We start from the raw sequence: 17,832 nt of genomic DNA, 5'->3' as shown, positions 1-17,832 counted from the left end.
GACAAAATTGAAAACTGGTTGTACGAACACAAGTTACAGGCAAATCCCCTAAAATCTGAAGCAATATGGTTTGGTAAATATAAATCAAACATTAAACTAGCTTCATGTATGAAAAATGTGGTTATACGTCTTATGGAGGTGATAATTTGGGGGATAAACCTCAACTGTGCTTTATCCATGTCAATGTAAAAATCACAACCTAGTGGATCCACTCTATATCTCAAATATTACTGCTGTAATCACACTTATTTTCAGCAATACTATTTGAGATATAGAGTGGATCCACTAGGCTGTGATTTTTACATTGAGAGCATATTAGAACCTGGTGCAGTGATCTTTGATAAAGAAAATTTTATCTAAGTCAAGGCAGGCATCTTGTCTATCTAAATTGGTCATTTTTAGTTTGTAGATGATTCTGAAATTTAAACCATATTTATGTATGTCAGATCTAACAATGTTATGTGCTTTAGTCCAATCACAAATTGACTATTGTAATTCTTTATACTTAGGCATAACAGACTAATTTAAAGTGAATACAGTTACTGCACAATACTGCAGATGCTTCAAAATTTGATCATGTTTCAGTTATTTAAAGCCCTTCAATGATTCCATGTGTGTTGTAGAATCATTTTTAAAGTTCTTTGGCATTTACAGTTTATCAAAAGGAAAACCTATTTATCAAATCTGCTGATTCTGAACAAACCCTCACAAACTTTGAGGTCATCACAAGATGATACTGTTACAGTTACCTTCTCCGAAAGAAATTCTTTTGGAAGGGACAAGACAATCAACTTTTCAGTATCAGGCTCCATTGATCTGGGACTCACTGTCTTGTGATATTTATTTATTTTTATTTATTTTAAATCTTTTCTATACCGTCGTTTGGAGGATACCGTCACAACGGTTTACATCAAGGCACATAAAATTAATGATACTGTGATTTGAACATTTACAAGGGTGCCATAAGGTTCGGTAACATAGTTAGTGATCAATAATGTTAAATGTAATTAATCATGTCCATGTCTCTATCTATATCATTTGTTTAGTAATTGTATGAAATTTAAGAAAGCTGTTAAATCCTGGCTGTTCATACTAGTGTTGATTAGCTGCCAGTAATATTTTCCATTGAATTGATTGTGGATGCTGTTTTATTTTAATATTTAAGATTTTATAAATGGCTGTAGGTAATTTTATATTTTATAAGTTGTATTATGTTTTATTTTATGCTTTTTTGATTTTATAGGTTGTGGTATACTTTATTGTACACAGTTTTGAAGTTTTAATGAAAATAGGTATATTTAAGTAATATCACTCCTGGGCCTCCAAGCTCTATGAAAGGATTGAGTCTTCCCATGAGACACATGTTTGGGTCAAAGAACATCTTCCTGGACAGGGAGACCTTCTGGTCTCCCTGAAACAACCACATTCCCTATTAGAGCAAGAAGCCGAATGGCCAGTATCCTCTGGAAACATCTGAGGCTTGACTATTTCCGGATTTTTAACTAGATTTTCCACGCTTCTTTAAATAGTAACTTTCCTTTAAATGGAAGCTTGCTAAGATGTCAAAACCATATCTGCTGCCCAGTTTTGCAACCACCACGAGACAACAGATTCCACAGATTGAGAAAAGACCCTCACCAGTTCATACCTAGCAAGAGTCACAAAGCTGCTCCTAATGCCAAACTAATCACCTCCAGACTCTCTGGAAATTGCTGCAATCGGGGATAAAGCACACATACTCCCCCATAAATGGTGGACTGAACAACCAGAACCAAAGCAGAAAAAGCCTGCCTCAAAAGAGTTTCAATCTTTCTATCCTGTAAAGCCTTAACAGTATTGACCACTTAGACAGGTGTGCTGGCTCCCCCAGTGACTTTAAGGCCCCATCATAAACAGAGCAGAAAGAGCTGACCACACCCAGAACCTACCGGCTCCAACACTCTCTGTAACAACTGTCTTAGTCAGCCATAATCTCCACTGACTGAGGCAAAATCCACTGTGGAAACAGTAAAAAAAACCTTTTTCTGGGTTCTTAAATGTCTCTATATTTGTTGGATGGCTATATATAGGAGCACAGTCGATTTATAAGAAAGAAACATTTTATATTTTTGTAGAGCTTAGCAAGCATTTTATTGTTCTGAGTTGCTGTTATCTCAAGTAGTGAATGTACTGTTAGAATTCATTTTAAATTTTTTGTAGTCAAAATATGGAGTGGGCTATGTGCTGACGAAGGATGGATTGTGCAATTTTGCATCAGACCTTGCAACTGACATCTAGCATAACACTGATGATACCTAATATGTATGAAAAATGGGTGTCGTTTAAATATTGGGATTTGGTTAAACGATTGGTAGCAGCCATTAAATGAGGTCTATGGACAAATTATATATCAAAAAGAATAATGATGTGATGTAAGAATGCTTGTCATCAGGGAATAAAGCATTGATTGATTGCATGCTCCATTTATGAAAGATATTAGGGAAAAGCCTTGGGGGGGGGGGGGGGGAGAGGGCGCAGAGGGAGAGTGGATGAATAGAGCAACTTTGCAATAGCCATGTAGAATAAAATAAATATAATGAAAGATGACGTGTTGCATATCATTTCTTTCTCCTCTAAAATAAATGGGAAACTAACAGTTGCTTGATGGAGATGTTTAACAACCAGGTCCTCCCACAGCTGAGATTACGCCGCAAGGTTATTTTTGTTTTGATCATAAATCTTGTTATATGACACCACCACATTCCCCAGATGCCCTCTGGCCACAGTAAAAAGCCCAACTAAGCCTTGATCCATGTGGCTCTGACAACCAACCCGCAGGCTGCAACTTCCAAAGGCCCCCTTCCTTGGAGAAGCACCAACTTTCTTCTGCAATGGCATTGTCTCTAGTTGCAGCCTTGGCTGAAGCCAACTGAACTGTAGCAAGCAAAAATCTTGTCTGCAAACTCCCTCAATGTTCGCTCTCTCGTTTTCTTTTCCCCCCCAAACTTTAGCCTCAAAAGCTGCTGACAAGTCACTAAAAAACAGGTCATAGATGAGGCAGGGCAATAACAAGGGGAGAGCAAAAAAATAAAAAGGCAAACAAAAAGAGGTAAGAAGACAGAGAATACAATTCCAAGAGAACCTCTCCTGCACTCTCTTCCCAAAATAACTCTACTTAACCAGGCCTGAAGGCCACAGAGAGCTAACACATTACCTAACTCAACCAAGCAAACTACTCTGGGAACCTAGAGGATGCAAGAAATGTGCCCTAGGAGACATGACTCTTGCTCAATCAGAGAAGTAACTCTAAAAGCTGATTTCTTATGAGTGAATTCAAATCTACTCTACCAGGTTGTATTAGTTAGTAAAAGAAGCATAAAGAGTTAATTTTATCTCATAAGAGACAGAAAATAGTCATGTTTAAATTCTTAGTGAAACTTCTCTCCCAGCTCCCCTTCCTCCTTAGTATAAGAAAATTAGTAGAGAAAGAGACAAAGAACAACATATATGTACAAGGTCAGCTTGTAGCTTGTTTTGAAAGAAAGATAATGCAGACACACAGTATAGCTTAAAGAAACTACAGGCTTTGGGGCTGTTATGTAGCCCCTCCCTACTCTTCCTCCACAGCTTCTTCCCCTCCCTTCTCTTAACTTGAAGCCTGCAAGCTTCAAGGTCACACAAACACAAAATGGAGACAGGACTTAATAAAAAATATATAAGATGACCACTTACTTAGAGGAAGCCAGAAGTTAGAGTGTTAAAGGTTTTGTGTCCAATACAAACAGTTCTGCTAGTGTTGAGAGCTGAAACACCTGGCAACTGCCCAGAACTTTTGTGCTTTTCAGTGGTATTTTGCTTATTTTTTGAAACATTAGCTATATGATTTACTTTTATTTTACATTGACCCTGGTGATACATATCCTGATTTTTGGTTAGGTTCAGAGAAAAATGCAAGAGAAAATAGTTTCACATTTGAGAGAATGTCTGTACAAATTGGCAATTACAGGCACTGTACAAACCACAAGGAATTCACCATTTTCAGAGTGGTCTGAGATACACTGTAGTTTTTCCTTATCAGTCATTTTAGCAAAACTTCAGGAGTTAGAATAAAGAAACTTGTTCTGACCATGTGCCAGCCAAGGACATAATATATGATATGGGGCAGGTCTGCTGATGAGAACTGAGCCGAGAGAAAAGACCCAGAGTCTCTGGTACTGTATTGTAAGCTGTTATTTGTTCCCAAGTGTTCTCATAAGTGTTTGGTTTGTGCATATATTATACAGAAAAACTTAGCTTTTCATACTTTCACATAAGTTCTAGTAAGGTGTTATTATTTTCTTAATGTGTTTGTGTGATCTGGACTGCAAGACAAATCACTCATTCCTGAACCATCCAATCTGCAAGCTGATGCCCTGAGTGGATTCACATTTACTCTACAAGGGGTAGGCAAAAAACACCAGACTTGGGAGCTAGGATCCTGCTCTACCAGATCAGCATGTGCCCACCATCTGCTGGAAAAAGTGAATACTGGCAAGTGCAATAGGAATGATGTCACTGGAAAACTTTTCTCTGTCCCCATCTGTTGGTAGAATGATATAAATCCACGTCTGGATTGCTCTAGCAGGATAAGGAATAAGTTTTTAAAACTATCACTCTCAAACAGAAAGAAATAAACTTTAAAGCATGATCAAACTCCCAACAGAAAACACAGCCTTGTGAACAAATAATCAGAGCTTTACAGGACCTGTCCCACTCGGTCCATGGAAGAAAAAGGACTGAGGGGACCTCACTTGACCACTAAGCATGTGCAGTACACCACACATGCTCAGTAGAGCACAAAAGTTTTACTTCAGAGCTATGCACTTCCATCTTTGGTGCCATTGGATGAAGTCAGCCAACAGTGCGATATACTTTACTGCTTGTCCATGGAGAAAAATTTACTGTGCTGTGAACATATTTTTATATGGAATAATAATAAATGCTAATCTTGATAATCTGTTTCATCTTCTTATTTTAAAACAAATGTGGTATTGTGGGTCTGAGATCAAAAAAGAAAAACAATCCATTTTGCAAACAATTTTTTAGAGGGATAATTTCAGACGTGTAGTACCTTGTTCTGTTCCCCGTAGGTGAGCCGGGCTCGGAATTTACACTTATGTTGCTACAACTGTCAGATCCCGTGGTTCTATTATATGGCCTCCTTCCAGCTGCAGACAGGGGCTTATTCACTGCACCCAACACACCAGCAAGTTTTGGCTAAAACAAAAATGTATTATAATTTGCAAGGGCATATTACACAGGCATAACAGCTTAAGTTAACACAATGCTTTTCAGTTCAAGCGTACTCCTACATGCTAAAATTCAGGGAATTTCAGAAATGTGTGTGTAGTTACCTCTGGGATAGATTTATTTATTATTAGTCAGTTACATTTAGCTAAACAATAGCTTTGGAACTGTCTTGCCTTCTTCCACTCAACATAATACTCTCAACACCTTTTGTAAACATATTTGTAAAGAAGTGCAACCTGAGATTCACCTATTAATGGAGTCTCTTCTGCTGAAGGCAATTACTAAAACTTGTAGATTTTCAGAACAAGTATGTATCTCTTTCTGAGTACAGACTTGGTAAAGAATGGTGTAGTTACAGGATCATGCTAATCTGAGGGACCAGGGTTGTAACCTAGAGATAAGGAAACTTGGAGGAGTGTGATGGGGGAGACTACCCCTTTCGTACAAGATAAGGACATCTGGGCCACAGACATGGAATTCTCTCAACAGCCATGAAACTGGAGCCTGGGAATGTGTAGAGGGAGGCTAGGCATAGATGGACAAAAGTAACAAAGTAATTCCTCTGTGTTAGCAATAGAACAGACATAACTAAAAGATCTGGAAAAATACTAAAATACATGCTGCATGGCACTATAGACTAAACAGTTATGAGATGATTATACCAATTTCCAATCAATATCATATCAATGTCCTAATGTCACCAGATATGGGCACAGTTAATCTGCTAGCTTGCTACCTTATATGTAAAACTTGGAATAATCAGATTATATGTACATTTGTGATTTGTTCCTTTATATAATATGAAATAACGAAAAATCAGCTTTTTTGTGTTTTTATTTGCCTGGCTTTTCTGTATCTCTGCTTCTGCAGTCTTTCCTTTCTTTCTATAACTATGTGCTATAACTGACAAGATCCTAACAATAAAGATAATTATTCTACAAAGAAAATCTCCTTGTGATATCTGAAGAGAAGAAGGGAACTGTTGGGCAGAAACCATAAATTATGGGGATCTACTAATTTACAATACTGGTATGGATCTTGACTGAAGCAGTTTTATTCTGCATTCTTTAGCACTTGAAGATTGCGAGCAATCATTTGCCATTTATAAAGCTTGAATTAGAAGCTGAATTTAGCACCCATCCTAAATCCTGCGCAGAATATATGATTACTCTAATAGGTTTGCATTACTGTGCAGTTTCAACATGAATAGGGATCTTCGTTTTCAGTTATTTCATTTTTCCTGGGAACTGATCAGCATTTATTATAATAAAAATGGGAAAAAAATCAGTGGGAAAAAATGATTAATTTTTTCCCGCTGATTTTCTTCCATTTTGTGTTTTTTTTTTAAATAATAAACATTGATAAATTTCCAGGAAAAATAAAAACTGAAAATGAAGGTTCCTAAACTTCAAGGACAGTAACTTTCAGGGAAGAGAATTAGCAGAAAATAACTTTAGTTAAATGTGGTAACAGAGGCAGCAACACAGTGATTGCAGTAGAAATCCTGCTGAGTAATTAGCTAATTCCACACACCAGTGCATCTGATTTTAAGGTTCAGCTCAAAGTATGCCTTAAAACTGCAAAAGTAATTTTCTAACTTTTAAAAGGTGATTGTTTTTAAATATAAAAAGAAACGAGCCATTGTATTTCAGCTTTATCTTAAAAGGGATATTTTTTTTCACTGTTCTTCAATATCACAATTAGACATATAACAGGATTTCTTCAAGTTCAGAATCACTCACTGATGTGACCTTAATTTACTTAACCTCCCTCTTGTATGCCTCTGGGGATGTAATGAGGCCAATATTCAGACAGCCAGCAAACAGCAAATTTATCTGGATAAAGTTATGTGTGATTATTCAGGGATATTCAATGGGACTTACCATGACAAGTCTGCTGCCGAATATAGTTGGATAAAGTTATATGTTTAACTTTACCTGGATAAAGCTGGGAGAAAGTTAATCTTACGTTAATTTCCCTTCCTTGATTTCAGCCAGACTAGTCCAGATACATAGGTTTATGCTCCCTTACCAGCAGATGGAGACAAAAAGCAACAGGTTTGTTGAAATCCTTTACAGAGATATCATTACTCCAAGCTCCAGGTGCAAGGGTGCTTTGTTGTCTGACTGGCTATTCAGGATTCTTGGCTCAAGTGGAGAATAGTCTATGCCAAAACAAACAGGTAGTTAACTGCTATCAATGCCTCAAGTCAGGGCTCACTACCTCCCCCCCCCCCCCCCCATAATTTTGAATCTAATATACTGCCATAAATAGCTCCCCTAGTGCTAACATCTGTCTCTTCTTTACTCTTATTTAAGACACCGTGTTTAAAATCTGCAATTTCCCTCTATCCATTCAGTGGACCTAGTCTAGGACTGCTATTAAACTACCCTCAGTATCCGGGATATTGCTCTGTAAGTCTGGACTTTTTACCCTTCACAATCATGATTTTCCTTAGGTTTGTTCTAGATACAAACCAACACCACAAGGAAGCACTTCAAAACAACTTTCCTTGTATTTCTCTTAAATTTATTTGTAGCTTCCTCATAATCAGCAGTGAAGTTTCAATGCGATTTATAACAATTTTAATTATCCATAATCAAAAAACATCTAGTTAAAACCAGTTCAATTCCCCATACATTTTTTCTATCACTTTTTGTCCATAAATCTTTTCAGTATTTAGGCTTAGAAAGATCACCAAACAAACTGCAATTTGAACAACCTCACTATTAACATGCAGAAATCCTGCCATCCTTGGCCTGGGCAATATAGCTTGAGTTTTCCCTCTATCTGAGAGTTTTATTTCAACAAGGTTTTCCTTTCAATATAATAAAGCATGCATATAAATGCACTATATTTTGCGACAGTGGCTTTTACAGTCTCAGGGAAATAGAGGAAACTCTCGACCAGAACTGATCTGTCCCATGAGGTTTTCAATTTGCTCTCAACAACTCATTGCAATTATTCGTAAATATTGGGATGTGTTGTTAGCATACAAATTTTTTCCAAGGGGCAGATGCAATATAAAGCACGGAAAGTGGGCACTGAAAAGCCAGCGCCCGAAAGGGGGGCGCGTCATGCAATACTCAAATTAGGGGTCGCGCTAGCAAGGAGGTGCTAGGGTTGCTAAAGCGACCCCACCACGGCTGCCGGTTATGAAGACCGATGCCGGTAAAATCAGTGTCGGTTTTCATAATCGGCTGTCTGCATTTGCATGTGATGAGCGCTATTACATTCACTTCATGTCTGATGCAGGTTAAATAGGAGCTAATGCCCCTAGTGCATTAGGGGGTGGATTAGCGCCTATTTAACCTGCAGAGTGCGGGCAAGCGCACTGTATTGCATCGACCCCTTTGTGTTTTGCATATACGAGAAGTTGCAATTTATGAGAATTTTTGGACTCCTCTATGTTTAGTAGTGGAAATGAAAATATTAACATAGTGTGGATTCCATTGAAAGGGTGAACAGTGCAATTTTTGTTCAAACATGCTTCAAATCTCTTCTTATATAATCCTTCTGATGGATGTGTGTACACCTTGCAATTTATGACAGATTGCAGCATCTCCTATGTTGTATATATACTGCAGTGCCCATGCAATTTAGTGTATATGGACAAAGCTACAAAACTGAAGACGCGACCAGCTGAACATAAGTGTTATCTTAAAAATGTATTGAGCCTCCGCTCTTCTAACATTGCCTTAATCGGGGTTCTAAAGGATCTAAGAAATTTCAGACCTATAGGTAAAAATTTGTAACCTATCATTAAAATCATCCATTGTACCTGAAGACTGGAGGGTGGCTAATGTAACCACAATATTTAAAAAGGGCTCCAGGGGCGATCCGGGAAACAATAGACCAGTTAGCCTGACTTCAGTGACAGGAAAAATAGTGGAAAGTGTTCTAAATATCAAAATCACAGAACATATAGAAAGACATGGTTTAAATATCAAAATCACAGAACATATAGAAAGACATGGTTTAATGGAACAAAGTCAGCATGGCTTTACCCAAGGCAAGTCTTGCCTCACAAATCTGCTTCACTTTTTTGAAGGAGTTAATAAACAAAGGTGAACTGGTAGATGTAGTATATTTGGATTTTCAGAAGGTGTTTGACAAAGTTCCTCATGAGAGGCTTCTAGGAAAAGTAAAAAGTCATGGGATAGGTGGCGATGTCCTTTCGTGAATTACAAACTGGCTAAAAGACAGGAAACAGAGAATAGGATTAAATGGACAATTTTCTCAGTGGAAGGGAGTGGGCAGTGGAGTGTCTCAGGGATCTGTATTGGGACCCGTACTTTTCAATATATTTATAAATGATCTGGAAAGAAATAGGGCAAGTGAGGTAATCAAATTTGCAGATGATACAAAATTGTTCAGAGTAGTTAAATCACAAGCAGATTGTGATAAATTGCAGGAAGACCTTCTGAGACTGGAAAATTGGGCATCCAAATAGCAGATGAAATTTAATGTGGATAAGTGCAAGGTGATGCATAGGGAAAAATAACCCATGCTATAGTTACACAATGTTAGGTTCCATATTAGGAGCTACCACCCAAGAAAGATCTAGGCGTCATAGTGGATAACACATTGAAATCGTCGGTTCAGTGTGCTGTGGCAGTCAAAAAAGCAAACAGAATGTTGGAAATTATTAGAAAGGGAATGGTGAATAAAACGGAAAATGTCATAATGCCTCTGTATTGCTCCATGGTGAGACCGCACCTTGAATACTGTGTACAATTCTGGTCGCCGTATCTCAAAAAGATATAGTTGCGATGGAGAATGTACAGAGAAGGGCGACCAAAATGATAAAGGGAATGGAACAGATCCCCTATGAGGAAAGACTAAAGAGATTAGGACTTTTCAGCTTGGAGAAGAGATGGCTGAGGGGGGATATGATAGAGGTGTTTAAAATCATGAGAGGTCTAGAACGGGTTAACGTGAATCAGTTATTCACTCTTTCGGATAACAGAAAAACTAGGGGGCACTCCATGAAGTTAGCATGTGGCACATTTAAAACTAATCAGAGAAAGTTCTTTTTCACTCAATGCTCAATTAAACTCTGGAATTTGTTGCCAGAGGATGTGGTTAGTGCAGTTAGTGTAGCTGTGTTTCAAAAAGGATTAGATAAGTTCTTGGAGGAGAAGACCATTACCTGCTATTAATTAAGTTGACTTAGAAAATAGTCACTGCTATTACTAGCAACAGTAGCATGGAATAGACTTAGTTTTTGGGTTCTTGCCAGGTTCTTATGGCCTGGATTGGCCAGTGTTAGAAACAGGATGCTGGGCTTGATGGACCCTTGGGGTCTGACCCAGTATGGCATGTTCTTATGGACATGTCTTCAATAAATTAAGGTGCTATATACTTGATCATTTTCCAGTTTATCCCCGGGGTTGGGAACTGCGGGATACAATTGCTGCATTGAGAACAATGGATTTATCGACTCAAATCTTTACATCCTTGTGGATTAAATAACTCCACTGATTGAGCTAATTTTCTTTAAACAAACAAAATATTGATAATTAAAGCCCCTTTTTCATACAGGGGCAGATATGGAGGAAAACAGCATTACTTTGACATTGAATGCACTTTCAACAATTTAAGAATTGTATTTGCTTATCCTTTTTATATGCAGTAATTCATATGGAGATTATGGCATAGACTTAACCGGCCGATATCCATTATTTATTTTTTTTTTGGATCAACATTGTGACCATGCCTGAAGAATACAGCAGCATATTTGTGATTGGTCATCTTTGAAAAAAAAGCTGCTTTGTGATTGGATTGAGTATGCCCTGAATCTTTATAACTATGCTCTTTTTTCCATAGAAACATGGCAATAAGCAATGCAGAAGTAGCTGACTAGAGAGCTTGATTTTGTTCTTGTCCTGAAGCAGCGCTTAACATGAAACATGGCCATGACAACGATAAACCTGGAAGTTAAACTTTGAAGCTAAGTATCTATAAAGTCTCTGAATAATTACTGAATATTTCAATTGTATTCTTGAAGGTCTGTAAAAAATTTTCAAGTCATTGCTCATGGAAAGAACTATTTTAATTTAATGCAAATGGAAAAAGAAGAGTTTTTTTTCCCCCATGATGGCAGCTTAATGCTGAGCAAATTTGGAGATGTTTTTGACTCCACTGTGTTATCTGATTTCTTTTCTCCCCAAAACTATATTGTTTTGAATTTTTCAAAAGATTTACAGACTGAACCCATTTTTTCTAGAAAGACAGACATTTGGAAAAGAAAAGATAAGGATGTTTGGCTCCATATAAGGTTTAAAGGTTATGTTTAGGGATTTCATGAAACAAAAACTGTAAAAAGAAAAAGAAAAAGTTTTATTAAAAAATTTTAAAAAATTGTATTTGTGGAAAAAAGAAAAGAAAATTATTCCTTACCTGCTAATTTTCGTTCCTGTAGTACCATGCATCAGTCCAGACCGTGGGTTATGTCCCCCTTCCAGCAGATGGAGTCAGAGCAAAAACTGAGAGGGCGTTCCCCTCATAACTGGTGCGCCCTCTGTAAACCTTCAGAATTAAGAATATCCAAGCAATAAGGAAAAACAACTTGGATGGATCAATACAAAATTGAATATCAACTGTAAACAAATCTAAGCAAAAAACTTGCAACCTGAACTCTTAATCAGTCCCAAACCGATCCTGAAATAATTACACAGTCGAGCTGAAAGATTATCCCAAAGAACCCCCATCAATCAGTAGGGTGGGCATTTGGACTGATCCATGGTACTACAGAACGAAAATTAGCAGGTAAGGAATAATTTTCTTTTCCCTGTACGTACCAGGATCAGTCCAGACTGTGGGAAGTACCAAAACTTCCCTAAGTAGGGTGGGCCACTGATAGCCCAGCACTAATGACCTGAGCCCCAAAGGAGCCCACGATCGGTGGTTGAAGATTCAAGTGATAGTGACGCGCAAATGCGTGTAACGACTTCCAGGTAGCTGCTCTGCAAATCTCCTGCGAAGAGGCCGCTCGGCTTTCTGCCCAGGAGGCTGCTTGAGCTCGGAGAGAATGAGCCTTTATACCATCTGGCGGTGGACGCCCAGCGCCAACGTACGCCATAGAAATTGCTTCCTTTAGCCAGTGGGCAATGGTGGTTTTAGAAGCCTTGTTTCCCCTTCTGGGGACCACTCCAGAGGACAAGAGGTGATACGATAAACGGAAGCATTGGTAGCCTCCAGACATCGAAGGACGACGCACTTGACATTGAGGCGTCTAAGCTCTCTGGAATCCTCGTCCTGGAAGGACGGCAGCTCCACCAACTGATTGAAATGAAAGAACGAGACCACCTTTGGTAGAAAAGATGGTATGGTACACAAGGATACCCCTGAATCCATGAAGCGTAGATAAGGCTCTCTACATGACAAAGCTTGAAGCTCCGAAATTCTGCAAGCGGAACAGATAGACACCAGGAATACTGTCCTGAGAGCGAGGTCCTTGAGGGTAGCTCTCTTCAGAGGTTCAAACGGTGGACCGCCTAGAATTTGAAGGACCAAATTCAAGCGTATCGGTGGCTTCACATGCTTTACTCCCTTTAAGGACCGGACTATGTCAGGGTGCGATGAAAGAGTAGTTCCATCCTGATGATGGAGGGCACCAAGGGCTGCCACCTGTATTCTGAGGGAATTGAGGCTAATCCCATCTCCAGACCGTGCTGCAAGAAAGATAAGATCTGGGGTATTGACGCATGACGTGGAGAAAGTTGTGTGGACTGGCACCAAGACTCAAAAGCTTTCCAGACCCGGACATAGGACATGGAGGTGGAAAACTTCCTAGCCTTGAGCAGAGAGTGGAGATAACAGCCTCTGGGTACCCTCCTCTTCTCAGCTGGCGCTGCTCAAAAGCCAGGCCGCTAGACAGAAGTGATCTCCTTGGTCGAAAAATACTGGGCCCTGTTGGAGAAGGTTCAGCAGATGTCTCAGTCGAAGCGGGCCGTCCACCGCTAGGATTGACCAAATCTGCAAACCACAGGTCGTTGAGGCCATTCCGAAGCTACCAGGATCATGGGCCCCTGGTGACTCTATTCTTCGGAGCACCTTTCCCACTAGGGGCCAAGGCGGAAAGACGTAGAGCAGGAGGTCCTGCGGCCATGGGAGGACTAAGGCATTGACACCCTCTGTGCCTTGTTGTTCTTCTGCAACTGAAGAAGCATGGAGCCTTTGTGTTCCTTTGAGTGGCTTTGAGAATGGGAGTCCCCCATCGCGTGAAGAGAAGTGACACTGCTTCCTGGAACAGCTTTCTCTCCCCGGGATCTAAGTGTTGGCGATGTAAGAAGTCTGCTTGAACATTGTCTACACCTGCAATGTGAGACGCTGCCAGATGGGACAAATGGAGTTCTGCCCACGGCATTAGCTTGTTCATCTCTTGAGCAACATGGAGACTCCTTGTCCCTCCCTGATGGTTGATGTACGCCACTGTCGTTGTGCTGTCGGAGAAGATTCGGACTGCTCGGCCTTGGACTAGAGACAGAAAGCGCTTCAGTACAGACGAATGGCTCTTATCTCCAGACAGTTGATGGGCCACGCTGACTGTACTGGCGTCCACTGCCCCTGCGTTGATTGGCGTCCGCACACAGCCCCCCAGTCGGCGAGGCTGGCGTCTGTCGTAATGATCACCCACTGCGGAACCTCTAGGTCCACCACTCTTAGCAAGTGATCCAGGTTGAGCCACCAGGTCAGGCTTTCCTTGGCTAGAGATGATAGCGGCAAAAGAGTCTGAAATTCCCGAAACACCGACTTCCAACGGGAGAGTAATGCTCTTTGCAAGGGACACATGTAGTGCCTTGGGCGTTTCCCACATCTATAGTGGAGGCCATGGAGCCCAGCACCTGGAGATAGTCCCAAGCAGTGGGAAGTCTGAGGTTCCGAAAGCACTGAACCTGAGAGAGGAGAGATTGGGCCCGATCCAAACAAAGAGAGACTGTGCCCACTTTGGTGCCGAAATGAGCTCCCAAAAAGTTGAGTGACTGCACCGGAGTGAGGCTGCTCTTGGCAAAATTGACGATGCAGCCTAGCGACTGGAGGAGAAGTAATACTCTTGCCACTGAGTGCTGGCACAAATCCACGGACTTCATCCGGATGAGCCAGTCGTCCAAATAGGGATGGACCAGAATCCCTTCCCTCCGTAGGGCCACCGCCACCACCACCATAACTTTGGTGAAAGTGTGAGGAGCGGTCGCCAGGCCAAATGGCAGGGCCTGGAACTGGAAATGCTGCCCTAAAATCTTGAAGCGCAGGAAGCGCTAATGCTCCTACAGGATAGGGATATGAAGATAAGCCTCCGCAAAGTCCAATGGATGTGAGGAACTTTCCCAGGTATACCGCGGCAATCACTGAGCGCAGGGTTTCCATCCTGAAGTGTGGTATCTTGAGAGTCCCGTTGACTATCTTGGGGACTACGAAGTAGACGCAATAATGGCCAAACCCTTGTTCCGGTACCGGGAGAATGGCACCCAAATCCAGGAGCCGATCCAGTGTTTGTCGCACTGCGCACTGTTTGCTGAGACCGCACGGAGAGAAGACAAACCTGTCTCTGAGAGGTCGAGCAAATTCTAAAGTGTAACCGTGCCATAGAATATCCAAGTCCCACCAGTCTGAGGTGATTTTGATCCACTCCTTGTAGAAGAGGGAAAGATGTCCTCCTATCCTGGGAACCGTAGAGTGGACCGGCAACTTTTCATTGGGTAGATGTAGCAGAAGCTCCGTGCATAGAGGAGTTCAGAGCCGGTCTCCGGCCTCAAAAGGAATGAGACCTGGACTGCGACCTCGAAGAGGGAGTCCTGTGAGGCACTGGTCTAGTCTGACGACAGCACTGTTGGCCTCTGAACCGGGTCCACGTAGTGACGATCTTCCGGCAATTTATGCACCTTATTCTCTCCAAGCGATTTAATGATCTGGTCCAACTCGTCTGGGGCAGACCCATCAATGTCCCCATCTGCATCCCCAAGGAGAAGGTCCTGCGACCCAGGGTCCGGCAAATTAGGAGCTAAAGACCCCGAGGAATTAACAGTTGTCCGTCCTGACTGTCCCCTAGAGGGATCCAACACCCCTGATGGCCTGGGGACCTTTGCTAGTATAAGTCCCTCCTCCTGCCATTCAGCCTCCGCTTCTAAAAAAAGCTTTGTGCATTAAAATCACAAACTTAGAAGAAAAGGCCTGCTGTCTCTTTAAGGCCCCTCCCCCGGGGGAGGGGCCGCATCGGGAGGAGAGGCAGGCTTCTAGGTCAGCTGGTTGCACAGGGCTTAAATTAGGTGTGATAAAAGTACAAAATCAGTAGTAAAATGAGAATTCCCTTCCCCCATCTGGCAAAGAAACAGGTGCAGCAGGCTGGCTCTCCACATGTGGATACAAAATGGCAATCGAGGCATCGGGAGGAAGGGGGGGGGGGTGAGGAGTTGCCGCAGGAACGGCGAAATCCTTCTGTGCCTGGCTGTTGCGAGTGGGAGAGAGAGAAAACTGCTCTCCACTCCTTCCCCCGTAAGCTGCCGGTCCTTGTACAGGGTACTGATTAATAAAAAGTAAAAACCTTTCCTCTTTTTCCTTTTTCTTTTCCCCTCCAGACAGCCTAAAGTGACAGAGGAATTTTACTTCTCTGACGAGAGACCCGAGGTATGAGACTTCTCAGGGGTCTCCACGGGGGAGGGACTGGACCACCCCTCCCCCTGCACCCAGCTCCTCACAGGAACAAGAAATTCAGTGCTTCTACCTGTCAGAAACGACCCGCTCTCCCGTTCAGTCAGAGGAATGGTGCGTCTCTGCAACTGTTAGGCTGCCCAGAGGAATAAACGGCATCTCAGGGCAGCAGGGGGTTGTGGGGGAGAGGTTGGACCACCAACATTCACCCATAAGGCAGCTGAAATACTGGCTGTAAGAAATAAGTAAACACTTACCCCAAAAACAACAGAATAACATAATACGGAATGTACAAGACAAATCTGTTACTGAAAACAAAGTTCTGCCTGCAAGTCTCCAGAGAAGCTGAACACAGGCTTTTTTTTTTTTTTAACTTTATAACTATGATCCATCCAAGGAAAGAATTAGAGGAAAACAAAGAATAAAGAAATTCTGTAAACTATCCTCTAAATCAGAGCTTTCCAAACTTTTCATGTTGGTGACACACTTTTTAGACAAACATAATTTCGGGACACTAATTCAGTCTACTAGCAAACCAGAGGTTAAAGGTTAAATGAACAAAATGTATTTTGACAATTTATGTATGTTTCCTTAAATATATACATAATAAAATGTTTCACAACACAACCTATCTTGTGAAAACCTTTCATTTATATTAAAAATATATAATATTCCAAGATTAATGTTATTGTTATAATTTATGAGTAACAATAATAAAACAAAGTTACTGTGTTATTCAATTTACCTCTTTAATGAGATATATGAGCTTGATGGGATGAACACAGCTTTTGAATATTTGGTGTTAATAAGAAAGTCCAAAGCGTAATTTTAAAAAGCTGGCCAGTTTCACACTATATAATTATTTGATAGCCTCATTCAACTAATTCTATATGGCTATGAGAGTGAAGTCTGGAATTTATAGGAAGGGACAGAATGTCAATATAAATCCTGCACCTCCAGTTCTGTAACTCTGTGCATCCACTGAAATTCCCTTGAATGTTTCCCTTACAGCTCATCATACTAAAAGATATTTTCAAATTCTGGTGTCACCTCACAGTAACAGCAGCACAAACACCTTCCACTGCCAGGCACATTGTGAACGAAAATAAAACCTCGCAAAAAAAAAAGACACTCAAAATCTATACTGCAATCCTATTGTAACATAACAGTAATAACACCAAGGACTCAAACAACAATAACCCTACCTGTGAAAAAGCAAGGGTAAATATTATACTGGGTCCTAGAATACCAATACACCACCTACTGAGGAAACAAAACAAACCCGATTGCTATAGATCCCTATGCTAGCGAATTTCTCATCATGGTCACACACACAGAGCAGAGACAGACCCTCACCAAATACAGAATACAAAATAAAGGAGCACAAATTAGACAAAATCTGAAATGGAAACCCCAAGAAGCCAGACTCTGTGTATTAATAATGGAAAAACAGAACCACCATTCCTCATAAAACAAATAAAATCAAGAAACATAAAGCATCAGTTATAATAGTAAAACCATACTAATAAAAGAATATTTTAAAACTACTGATAAATAGAATTTCTATTCATTAAAATCATATACATTTTTTACAATTTCCCAAACACCAATAAAATATTTCAAAACAGCACATATATCAAATAACACCCAATAATTAAAACTAATAAGGATTTTAAAAAGCCCCTGCTGTCCATACGTGGGAGCTCTTGATTTCCAGTCACCCTGATATTGTCAAGGATTAGGAGGTTATCCTCTCTCTCTCACACATACACTGTCACATACATACACATTCATGCTCTTATATACCCACCATAACCTCTCGCTCTCACAGACACTGACACACACTCAAGCTCTAAGACACTCTCTCTCCCTCCACCCCCCCCCCCCACCACAAACTCTTTCTCCCCTGGA

General features: G+C 40.7%; 1 protein-coding gene across 2 annotated transcripts in view; it reads right to left on the bottom strand.

The window, feature by feature from the left end:
- PDS5A (PDS5 cohesin associated factor A) overlaps positions 1-17,832 on the bottom strand; it is a 734,756-nt gene that overhangs the window by 96,586 nt on the left and 620,338 nt on the right. For both annotated transcript variants that reach the window (XM_029589173.1, XM_029589180.1), the window contains exon 30: positions 5,090-5,235. In XM_029589173.1, coding sequence (XP_029445033.1) covers positions 5,090-5,235 — 146 coding nt within the window. The remainder of the gene's footprint in view (positions 1-5,089; positions 5,236-17,832) is intronic.

Source organism: Rhinatrema bivittatum, chromosome 1 (genome assembly GCF_901001135.1).
Source record: "Rhinatrema bivittatum chromosome 1, aRhiBiv1.1, whole genome shotgun sequence".
In the NCBI taxonomy this organism is placed as follows: Eukaryota; Metazoa; Chordata; class Amphibia; order Gymnophiona; family Rhinatrematidae; genus Rhinatrema; species Rhinatrema bivittatum.
Note: the sequence above shows the minus strand (reverse complement) of the source record. Positions and strands in the feature narration are given on the sequence as shown.